Source organism: Rhagoletis pomonella, unplaced genomic scaffold (assembly GCF_013731165.1).
Source record: "Rhagoletis pomonella isolate Grant_MI unplaced genomic scaffold, Rhpom_1.0 Rhpom_scaffold_00013, whole genome shotgun sequence".
Lineage (NCBI taxonomy): Eukaryota > Metazoa > Arthropoda > Insecta > Diptera > Tephritidae > Rhagoletis > Rhagoletis pomonella.
This window is the reverse complement of record NW_023458567.1, coordinates 11,058,430-11,070,725: the sequence shown is the minus strand read 5'-3', so window position 1 is coordinate 11,070,725 and position 12,296 is coordinate 11,058,430. Positions and strand designations below refer to the sequence as shown.

At 35.9% G+C, this 12,296-nt stretch overlaps 1 protein-coding gene across 1 annotated transcript in view; it reads right to left on the bottom strand.

The window, feature by feature from the left end:
- Positions 1-2,255: 2,255 nt before the first annotated feature.
- LOC118748787 (abnormal cell migration protein 10) overlaps positions 2,256-12,296 on the bottom strand; it is a 49,751-nt gene continuing 39,710 nt past the window's right edge. The window contains exons 2-3 of the mRNA XM_036483465.1: positions 7,444-8,500; positions 2,256-7,378 (exon numbers count right to left, since the gene is read on the bottom strand). Coding sequence (XP_036339358.1) covers positions 5,064-7,378; positions 7,444-8,500 — 3,372 coding nt within the window. The 3' untranslated portion in view covers positions 2,256-5,063. The remainder of the gene's footprint in view (positions 7,379-7,443; positions 8,501-12,296) is intronic.

Sequence of the window (12,296 nt, the reverse complement as noted above, 5' to 3'; positions counted from 1 at the left end):
TTATCATTCGACAGAAGTTCTTCGGAGCATTTTATTTTTGATTATTTTCCTTGTTCTTTATTTTTTGTGCCGTTTCGTTCAAAGTTGAAAAGAGCAAATAAGAAATTTTGAAATGTTGAATAATTTTAGATATGCTTCCCCAAATTTTAGATGTTCAAAAATTATTCTAAAAATTTAAGAACTCAAAAAATCAAATGAGAAAAATTTCAAAATTTAATAAAATTATATATTTGAAAATACTTTTAAAATTTCGGCTTGGAGTCATTTAATCTTCTTGCATTTGTTTCTATGCAAAAAATTTCAAAAATCGCGAAAATTTTGCAAGCTGCCGAAATGTGTGAGAAATTTATTTCATAGTTTGGAAAAAATATTCCGTTTCTATCAAAACTGTGCATTTCAATTAGCCTTGGAGAAAAGAAAAAGTTACACCCTCATTGAGAGAGTCGTGTCGAATGGAATCATTTTTCGTGAGTCGAATCGTATCGAAAATTTCACGTCATTGGCTAAAATTTCCACTCGACTAATTTATTAAAACGGAAAAACTTGACAGCACTGCATAGTTTCCGACGATTTCCGTCGTTTACTTATTTCAGCACGACAGTAGACAATGCCAATGTTGTCGAGTCTAACATTTTAGCCCAATTTACGACTTACGCAATGGGGCCGTTAATAAAAAAATTTAAACTAAACAATTAAAAAAATAATAATAAATATTTGCTTATATTTTTTTGGGACCAAACTAAAAAATCTCTTTTTGACCTGAACAAAATTTTTTGTTAACTAAAACAACATCTGTCGATGCTAAAATTATTTACGTATGTATGTATTTTTGCGTCGACCAAATTTCTTTCTAGAATAAAATGAAATAAAAATTTTTTGAGTTCTGATTTTTTTTTTACTAAATTTTTTTTTTTATAAACTTTATTTGTAAAGTATCTTCTTATATGTATGTATCTACTCTTAAAGATTTTAAATATTCTTTTTGGCCCTTAAGAAAAGAAACCCTTAAATCCCGCATGTTTTATGTGGCCATTTTTTTCAAAGAAATGCGTTTGTTTGCACGTACATATGTATGTATATAAAATTTTTTTATTTAAAAATGCGCTTCTCAAAATTTTCATACCTTGTGAAAATTAAGTTGCAAATAATTTGTTATTTTCTCTGAGCAAACCGTTTCTTTAAAAAAGTACATTAAAAAACTCTAAATTCAATAACGTTAAATATTTAAAAATTCTTTTTAAAAATTGCAGTTGCAAACAATTTGTTCTTCTTCAGTTGTTTCTGTGCACAAAATTTCTAAAACTTTGCAAACTGATAAAATTTGTGAGAAATATTTTTTACAACTATAAAATGTGAGAAATTTTGGTATAGCGTTTTTTATGCGCATTTGTTGTTTTTCGTGAACGCTGGATACTATACTTTAAAGCTTAGTATCCTACTCCCAAAAAAAGTAAATTTTAATATTAACGCTCAAGAAATTAAAAAATATTCTATCACGATTTCTAAGACAAGTTTGCGCACAAGAAATTTTGTACATTTTGTACTACACTTTTCCAAATTTTTTTTTTTTACTTGCCTGCTTATTATGTATTTCATTTGCTTGAGAACTGGACACTAAGCTTTAGATGAGAAAATGAAACTTAAAGAAAGGCACGCCAAAGTGTAATTATTTTACACAATGTGAGTATAAATTAAAATAAATGATCAGGCGGTATTAATTATTAAAAATAAGTTCTATTGCTTAAACAAACATTTGAGATACAACGCAAGCGCTTGGGTGGCTTGTTTTTTTATTTTTTTTTTTATTCATGTGTAAAATTTATTTATTAATTTTTAAGTATATATTTATAAGCTGTTGTTTGGGTTCGATAAACTGCTTTTGTATGGCATTTACAAAAATTTGTTATGTACAAATTTTTTCATGAGTAATTTATTTAATAATTTTTTAAAAATTATTAAGTATGCTTTTAATTGAAATATGTTTTTTAATATTTCAAAATATAATTTTATTTATATTTAAAATTGTTTCTTTCTTCAATTTTATAAAATCATATTCAGCCTAGTCGCTAATTCCAAGTGAATAAATCGCGCCCATAAATTTAAAAGCCACACAAAAACATTTGGGCACAATTTTGCTTTAACAATTTTGAGAATATTTACCGGCATGGAATTCAAGTGTAGGCTTCATTAGAATATAATAAATAGTTTAAATGCAACAAGTATGCGTTTTTTTTAGCAAATTGTGTAAAATTGTATTTTTTTATTTCTTTGTTTGCATTCGAGCACATTGGAGGTGCGCTCACACCTTTCTGTTATTAAGTTAACTGGTTATATATTATTATTCTTCAATATATTTTATGTTTGAAACTGTGTACAAAATATAATCACTTAACCAGATAACCCAATAACAAGGCAGGTGTGAGCACCAACATTATATTTCAATTTGTATTTATTTAGCTTACTCTTTTTTTCAACAACTAATGTTTTTTTAATACATATTTATTTTTTTGATATTTAGTATTTTTTTAAGAGTAACTTTCACTTTCAATGAACTAAAATTGCTAAGACGCGTTTGAAGTAGAAAAAGCGGGGAACACTGATACTTTCACATAAAATTGTTAAATATTTGTATTTTATTTATTTTTAGTTTTTAACTGTACAAGCGGTTTTAACTAAATTTTACATTATTTTTTTTGTTTACTTATTTTTAAAAAAGTGAAAATTTTCAACTATATGCTTGTAAAATTCGCCGCGTTTCGTCGCACGATTCGCGCAAATCAGCACATAATTATACAATTATGAAAGCATTTTTTACTCGTAACTGCCTAATCTATTTAGCGTTTTACAATTAGTTTCAATTTTAATTAACTGCTTTTTTATTAAGATTTAGCAATTTTTTATTTTCATATTTTTTTTTTCATATTTCAAGTGAAATGCTTTTGCTTAGGAACAATTTAATTACTACAATATTTTGTTTTACAAATAAATTTTATGGAAAAGCAAGTTTGTAGCGCACGGCCGCAAACATTTTCAATGCAATTTTACTTTTCATTTATATTTAAAAAACAAAATTCACCAAATAATTTTGTTTCATGCATAGATGCCTTATTTCGGCTTATTTATAATTTTCACTCATTTTTCTCTTTCGTTAATTTGCTTTAGAATTTCACTTAAATAAGTACATACACATGCAAGAGTAGAGTGGAGTGGATACACAAATTTTTTAATGAAAAATTGCATTTTTTTTTTTTCAAAAAAACACTGCTTGTTTTCTTTCTTAAAAACTAAACGCTAATTTTCGCTTCTAATACGTAAGGCGAATAAATTTCATTTGTAAGCATTAAATATATATGTATGTATATGGATAAAGTACATATATTAGCGATTCGCATGCAAAAATTTGAGGAATTTACAATGTGTAGTTTTGTTGTTAGTGGTAGTTTTTAGTAGAGATTTGGTAAATTTAAATAATCATTGCAATTGTATTGCATGCCGCTGTATACTAGCAAATGTTTGCCATATTTTTTTCGTTTAATAACACTAAACCATTACTTATTCGTTTAAAATTTGCACAATTTCAAAATTAAAAGAGTCGTAGCATATAATTAAGAGTATAATAAATTTTTTTTAATTTTTCATTTAAAAAAATTTTGCTAAAATACGAAATTCACGGGGCAGTATGCTTTTGGAAATTGCAGAATATTGCTCTAGCAAAACTCAGCGCGAGTGAGGGGCGGACAATTTAGGATACTTTCAATAATAATCGATTGCTTTTAGGCGCTTTTTCGATACATGAGCCACTTCTAAGGACTATTTGGAACTTTTTGAGGACATAAAAGAGGAGTGGAGAGTTGTGTAGAGTTTTTGAAATACAACATAACAAAGTGAGGATGTGATTTGATGCAGGTTTTAAATGCCAGCAACATGCGAAACATGTGGAGAGTTGTGTAGAATTTTCAAACACACAAATTTTTACCACATTTGTTTAAAAAGCGCTAGTAAGTTTGACACAATTTTTCGTTGGTATTTGCTTACAAAACATGTGAGGAGTTGTGTAGAGTTTTCGAAGAACAAATTTTGAACATGTTTTACAAAGAACGCTAGTAAAGCAGCAAAATTTTCCTTGGCAGTAGCTTATAAAAGTTTTCAGAAAAGGCAGGTTTAACCCGTTTTACAAAAAGTACTAGTAAGGTTTTGCGCTGTGCTATAAAAGCAAGTGGAGCATTGTGTAGAGTTTAATGAGAGATACAATTTTGTGTGCTAAAGATGCGTTGTGTAGGCTTTTAAATATTAATGGAGGCTTTTGGAGAGCAATGGACAATTTGGGGAGTTGTTGAGACTGTTGTAGAGTTGTGGAGAGTTGGAAATATCATAAATTTTGCATAAATTACAATATTATTTTAAATTATGCTCCGCTGTTTTAACTAACAACGCTGCCTGCTCTAATTTCATAAAATGTTTATCGTATAAATGCATTAATTTATCATTTTACTTCAAAACTTGTTTAAAATTGTTTATATTGCTGCTCAAAAATTCTGTTGCTTTTGCTTGCTGCTATTATGTAGTATGGCATATTGTACAATTCCTAGGCGTAGACAATTTGAAAGCAAAAAGCATTATTTTTCTTCTTTTTTTTTGAAATTATTCGCGAAAATTCGCTTTTCACTTAAGCCTGTGTAAATGCTTAGTAAGTAGACGTCCACATACAAATATGTATAAGCATGTAAATATATGTTTATAAAAAATTTTTTCATTGTATGTATAAGTATCTTAATATTAACTACTACATATATAGAGGACATGTTTTGTGTGTATTGCCACCAAATACGTTTGGCAACTGCGCGCGCGTTCTACAGGTTCTGAACCTTCCCAGCATCGCAATGAAAGCACTACGCTCCCTTCTACGCTTTGATAAACGCCTTTACTTTTAACTCAATTTTCTCCTTTACACCTTGCTTTTTTCGCTTTCTCCACACATTTCTCGTCTCACTTTCCCTTTCTTGTTTATACTATTACCAACCGCACAGAAACCAATGTCGGCGACGTTGGCCTCCGCCACATCCCTAAACCCTGTGCGTCAGCTGCGTGGAATCGCTGCGTTTGGGTGGTGGCGGCGGTGGTCGCTTCTTGCGTTGCGCCGCTGCTGCAGCCACCGCCGCCGCCGCTGCCCCACCCATGGGGAATTGCGGCTCCATCATTACCGCTGTGCCGGCCATGCCATTCGGCGCATCGGTCGCATGCAAATTCTCATAGAGCGCATATTCGCTAGGCGGTGGCGGTGGTGCGCCGGCACCATAGTGCTCTTGCACCCAATTGCTCACGTTCGCTGTCTCGCGATAGTAGTGTGTGGTGGCGGAGGCATTCAAATTGTGAAGCTCGTCGTTGAAATCGCGAAATCCGAGCACTTCATGCGGAGTTGTGGCCGGTTCTAGTTTGCACTTCTGCGCCACCTGCCACTTTTTGCGCATAACGCGTTGTAGATCCTTGAGAAAGTCGCGCGGCGGATTCGAGGTGGACTCTTGCAGACGCTTGGGGGAGCCAAAGTCGATTGAACTGCAATTGGAAGAGTTCGTCGAGAGACGTGTCATATCGGCGCGTGGCGGTGGCAGCGGGCAGGGCGCATAACCGTACAAAGGCTGCGCGTGCATTTGCATATGCATTTGCATTTGCTGTTGCTGTTGCTGCTGCTGCAGTAGACTCGCTGGTGGCTCGGGTGAGCACATTTTGCGGCGCAGCAGCACTGGTGAATCGGCGAAGGATACTTTCTTTTGTGTGCCAGTATTCGAAGGTTGCGGCGGCGGTGGTAGAGCAGCAGAGGCTGCAACATTGTTTTTATTGCTGCTACTGCTGTTGTTCATATGCTGATTGTGCGCTTGACCCACATACTCTGGTGGTGCCTTATACGGTGGTGCAGGACCCTTCACCGGTGTCTGTTGGGGCTTCTGTGGTTTCGCAGGCACTGCTGGCGGCATGCCGTTCGCTTTGCCACCTGCCATTTGGAATTGCTGCGGTGGCTGCTGATAGACCATCACTTCTTCTGGTGGCGGTGGTGGCGGCAATGAAACCAGTGACAGCTGCGAGCCATATATTTCGTGCTCGTCGGTGAGCGGTGGCGGCGGTGGTGGTGGTGGTAACGAGTCTAGCGAGAGTGTCGATGAGGACATACAATTCGCCACAGCATTGGCTTCATTACTGACCACAGTGCGGACGCCCTCATACTCTAGCAGCGGCTTGGCGCAGATACTGGGCGTCGGTGTGGGCGTGGAGTTGGAGGAACCAGACGAGTTGCAAGCGGTTGCATTCATGCTTTCTGCTGAACCGCGTTTCGCCACCGCTGCGGGCGGCTGACGCCGCTTTAGTGTACCGCTACCGTTACTCTCTTGCGACTTGCGGCGACTGTGACGGCGCGTAAGTGTTCCGCTACGTTCGGGTGAGGCTGCATCTTGCACATCGCCGCCGCTGCCCTCGCAAATTGTTATCTCGCCCACCTCTTTCAGCTGACGTGTCATTGTGGTCAGTGGCAGGTTGGGCTTCATTGAGGGCTTGCGTTTGATTGTACCTGTAGTGAATTCCGAGTCGAAACCATTGTTGTCGTCGGAAAGGCAGCCGCTTGACGAGGACGAGGAAGCACGCGAGACGCGACCACTCGAATTGGACATGCTCGAGACGGCGGAGGAGACGCTGCCGCATTGTGACGGCACGGCCGATGAGATGCTGCTTATCGATTCGCTGCGCATCGAGACGCCAAAACTGCTTTGCAACATCACATCGCCCAAGCTGAGATCATCCATGAGCGTTTTGTGGTTCTCCCACAGCTGCTTGCCGTATTTCGAAATGCGTATGGCCGTGATCCATTTCTCCATAGTCTCCAAATCCTCCGCGCAAAGCATTTTCAATGTGCGGCAGGTCTTGCCGAGCGAAGAATCAACGGCCGACTTGAAGCCGAACGCATAATCTGTGGGCGCCTTCCACTTTTTCTTCCAACCCAAGCCGCGATACACATTATAGCCATTGAAGAGTGTCAGACAAGCCAAATCGCGTGTGTTCTTCGTCTTCTCTTTCGGAAAATAGTAAAGCCCAGAGGAGCGCAGAACAAAGTGGTAACGCTTCCAGCCTTTCTTCGAGTCGGCTTTCATATACAACGGACCGTCAACCTGCAGCTGCGAGTTGGTCTCGAAGAACTCCTCCAACAGCATGGCGCGTGTGTGCTCATCGTGCTGACTGCCTGGCGCCATTTGCGGTCCAGGCAGATAGATTTCCGGCTTGGCAAAGAGCGATACCTTGTCGCTGCGCTGCTGAAAAAGCACGCGATTGCCCGCATCCGAATTCCAAGTCATCAAATTGTCCACCAGCAGCTCATGATCCTCAAAGAGGCGTTCTGTTGCGGAGAAAAAGAGAAAAAGGTAACAAAAAAAACTCTACACAATTGCCGCAAATACTCACCCATTTGCAGATCGCCCAAGTTCTCTACCAACGCCCAATTGGCCTGCATATGCACATGATTCTTATCGGCCAATAGACGCGTTACATGCCCACACGACATGCGCTCGTCCACCAGCAGCGACTTCGATGCGCCGTCCGAGGTGAAAGCCTTGACGAACAATCGCCTTATGGATGGATGCTCCAACTTGTGCAACGCCAGCTGTATCTTGGCCGCCTTACTGCTGCTCAGCGTAGTGCCGCTCAGCTGTTGCTGCATATACTGCAGCTGTTGTTGCTGCTGCAATTGTTGCATCTGTTTGTGATGCACCGCTGAACTGGCGCTGCTCGAAGCTGACGACTCGCTGGATAACAGCGAAACGGTGTCGCTGAAAGCGGAATCATTGTCTGGCGACTCGGTGCGTGGCTCGCGCATAATGCCCACACCGCTACCACCAAGACTGCCGCCAACGCCGCCTACACCGCCAATACTGACGCCCATCATGCTGCCCACACTGCTGCCGCCGCTTATGCTGCTCTGGCCATTCTCCGAAACGCCCGAGGAAGAGGCAAGCGAGTGTGTGGTAGCGCTGCTGCCACACTCCGATGCGCTAGATAGCGAAATGGTCGTGGCACCTGAAATAGTGGAATTTGTGCGCGAATGTGTGCGTGTAGGTGGTGCTGTGCCCATGCCGCTGCCGCCGCCCATACCGGCTGATTGATTTACATGTTGTTGCGGCCCAGGTACACCGCAACCGGGTAGAAAAGCTGCATCACCGCAATTGATTTGTGCCTCCAGCAAGCTCAGCTCGCCCAATATCATGTCCAATTCGGACTCTTGCGTCTCCTCCAAGTTCGCCATCGAAATGCGGTAGGTGTGCGATTTGGCTTCAGCTGTGGTCAGACAACGGTCGCTGTACTTGCGCAGCTTGATGGCAGCCGCAGTTTGTATCGCCGCCGCCGCCGCTGCAGACGATGGCGACGACGATAAGACTGTCACTTGTTGGGCTGTGACCGATGTGAAGGTGTTTTCGCGCCGCAATGGGCTGCCGCTTGAGGCTAGTTGCGTGAGGCTTCTAATCTGTTTGGCGGAAAGAGCGAGGAAGAGAGGAAGAAAGAAAGAAAAGTGAAAGACATTAGTGAAAGGCGATGAGTAGGCGTAAATAATATGCAGTTTGAGTGATGAATAGGTGCAATTTGAATAATCAACAAAATGCGAGTAAGTGGCAATTGTTTTATGATATAAATTTAAATTTACGGTAGCAGAAAGTAATATTATTTTTTTTATTCAAAAAACTTGCATGTATTCCTTGCTTATACAGTGCAATTTCGCAAATATTTTACAAGCTTTTAATTTAAATATTTTAATATTTTATTATTTGTTGGTTGGTAGCAGCGTTGCCTGAGCATCGGCCCAGGACCAGTAGCGCTATAATCGCAATTTTGATATACCTTATCTGGAACCTCTGATATTAAATATCTACTGTCGCGAATCGTCGGCATCTTCAAACCACTTAGACTTGGCAATAAGATTGTAGGGCATTGGCCTGAAGTCTTTTGCTTTTTCATTATTTCTTCTTCCCGGTTTGAGAATGTAAAGTACTTTATTTCTTTTCCAATTTTATGATATATAGGTACGGTGACCATCCGTTCTGTTTTTTGCAGGACCGTACTGTTTTTCAAAGGTAGGTCCTGCGTAGTTTTCCAAACCTGAAAAACCTGAAAATGTACTGCTTTTTTCCAAGTGTCCTGCATTTGTCCCGCATTTTATCCGTTATTTTAAAATTATCGGACAATGGATGGATTTTTTCAAAAAAGTGTTTTTTGGTACTTTTCGTAGCTTTTCTTCAATATCTCATGAAAAAATCTCCCAATCAACGAAAGCGACTTACAGCTCGAAGGGTATTGATGTGCCTCTTACCAAAATATAGAACTTGTGGCGACTTCAATGAAAATTATTAGTGCTACAGGCGACCATTTGCATTTTGTCGTCAAAGTCGAAAAAAGTGAGATTTCCAATCAAATACGCAGTTTTATTTGATTATTTTTTTCATTAGTTTAAAAATTCGATAAAGAAGATATATCATTACAGTAAATTTTGAGCCAAAGATAATGAAAATCGGATTAGAAATGTAGATGCAATGAAGTGCAATCTGCACAAATTATATATCTTTGTAAAGGGCACATAAATACCTTTCTAACTCGTCGTTTACGTCGATTCATGACGTCGATTTTTGACAAATAACTGCGAAAAGTACAAAAAGCAAAAAAAGGGTATTGTTTTCGTTTTGAACGAGTCAAAATTTGCCTATAAAATAATCTTTTAAAGATTTTCACTTTTCGTGTAAGCTATTGTAATTATAATATGTTTTACTATACTTTTATAAATATTCATGTAAAAAAAGATTAATATCGATGAAGAAAACGTGATTCGTTTTTAAGGTTTAAAATGTATTAAGAATTTAGAATCATAAATACTCTTTTGATATTTTTATACTACGTAAATATATGTAGGCATATTTTTGAAAAATTTTCCTTCATTTTGAATCCATATTTATGGTCACCGTATATATAGGTCAAGCTGGTGCTAGGTTATCACAGACTCTTTTAATTTCGGCATTATCAGTATAATGCTGTGTTGGCCAGGGTATTTTTGTGGCAACGATTTTTTTTCGAATTTTATTTTTTATTTAACCACTATCGTTTTGCCAAAATACTATACTTTTCTATAACGAGGCTTGGAATGTGTGGCCATTGAACAAAATTTGGCCGTGCGGGGGCGGCGTAAAACTACAGATCCCTCCATTTATGAATCAGCAACAAGGCTCGTACCAAAAATTAGAGGAGATGCTCGGCCAGCCATTTAGCAAAATAGTGAGCGACAAATATTTTTTTTCCTTGTTTCAATTAATTTCTTACTATTAAATATTCTAGTTTGTTGCATATCATTTCATCTCATTTCCCTACATTTCATTTTATTTTATTTTGTTTCATCTCAATGTTTCACTTCATTTCATTCAATTTTGTTTCTTTCATCTTATTTTATTTAATTAACATAATTTTATTATTTTATTTTTAATTCCTTTTTATATCATTTTTTATTATCTATTTGTTTTTTTTTTAACTTTACATTTTTTTTTATATAATTTAACTTCGTTTCACTTCAATATTTCGCTATATTTCATTCAATTTTGTTTAATTTCAGCTCATTTAATTTCATTTATATAATTTAATTTAATTTAATTTTTAATTTTTTATTTATTTTTAATTTTTTCCTATATTTTCTTTATTCTTACGTTTTCTTTTTTAATACTTTTTCTTTCAATTTTTTTTTGTTTAATTTCATTTAATTTAATTTAATTAGACAAACTTATTAAAATTATTTTTTTTATTATTTATAATTTATTTTTTCCTAAAAAAAATTCCTAAACGTCTTCAGTTTGATACCCATATTGCAAATTTTCAATTTAACTTATTAATTTAATTAAATTAAAATTTTCAAATAGGTGGCTACCTTTCACAAAAATATTATCGCCTGTAAGCCTTCTTAAACCTCTTTCTTTTGACAGCCATATTGCAATATTTGCTTTATCTTACCACTTTATTTAAACTGCAATTTTCAAACAAGTGGCAACTCTGTATTTTTTTCCTTTCTATATTTGAAGTTGAACCTCTAGAAATACATCGGTTTTCGAGTGATGAAAGTACAACACATACAGAGAGACAGAAATTCTAAAAAACTATTGATTAGGCTTCTGTTGCTCCAATAAAGACACCTCATATTAATTTTTCTTTAATACAACAATGTAGACATCGGCCTGTTACAATTTTATTACATGTGTAGATTATTTACATGTATTTTTTATTTATTTATTATATTTCTTTTAAATTTATTTATTTTTAGTTCTTTTGATTCGTTTTTTATTTTCGCTTGTTTTTATTTTCTAATTACTTCATTTTTTAAATATTTTCTTGCTTTTATTTTTTTCTTGTTTTTATTTTTTTTTAATTTTTTTTCTTATTTTTATTTTTTTCTTATTTTTTTTTCTTATTTTAATTTTTTTTTCTTATTTTTACTTTTTTTCTTACTTTTAATTCTCCTTTCTATTAACGTTTTTGTTTTTTCGTTTCCGCAATTTGATTATACCAACCCACTTTTGGATTTTTGGAATTACTTTTATTCCCAGGAAGTGGCATAAAACTGTAGAATCTACAGTGTAGATCACTCCATTTCATTTCTTCTCATTCAATTTAATTTAATTTACATAATCTCTTTTCATTTTATTTTCTAACTTGCTTTTCTTTTATTTTTTGTTTATCTTTACATTTTTTGCTTTTTCATCTGTTTTGTTTTTACTTTTCTTTGTTAGGGTTATTTTTTATAATTTTTATTTGCGTTTTCATAAAATTAAAATACTAACCCACTTTGGTATTTCGGAATTTATTTTCAGTTTCAGTTTTTCATAGATATGTAGTATGTATTTCCTGAATATTTTTAAGCAAATTCATGCGCATACAAATTGATTTTTTTTTTTTGCTTCAAGCGCACGCGAGTCAAATTAACATGAAATTAACCAACCATTATTATGCAAACTAATCTCTAAATAGCTTTTCATATGCAAATTTCCTGTAATAAAATCACCTCTAATTAATTTAAACCACGAAGCGTCAAAAAAAAAACCTGTTAAAACAGAACCACAAGCACATCAGCGATACACGTAGTAACAAGTTGTAAACACACACAATTTTATTCCAATAAATACCACAAAAATACAAACAAAAAAAAAACACTTTGCACAGCGCGTCTCATTTCCACCCAGTCAAGGTCATTGGCAAGCCTTTGTTGACAATCTGTTATTATTGCTGTTGAACATATT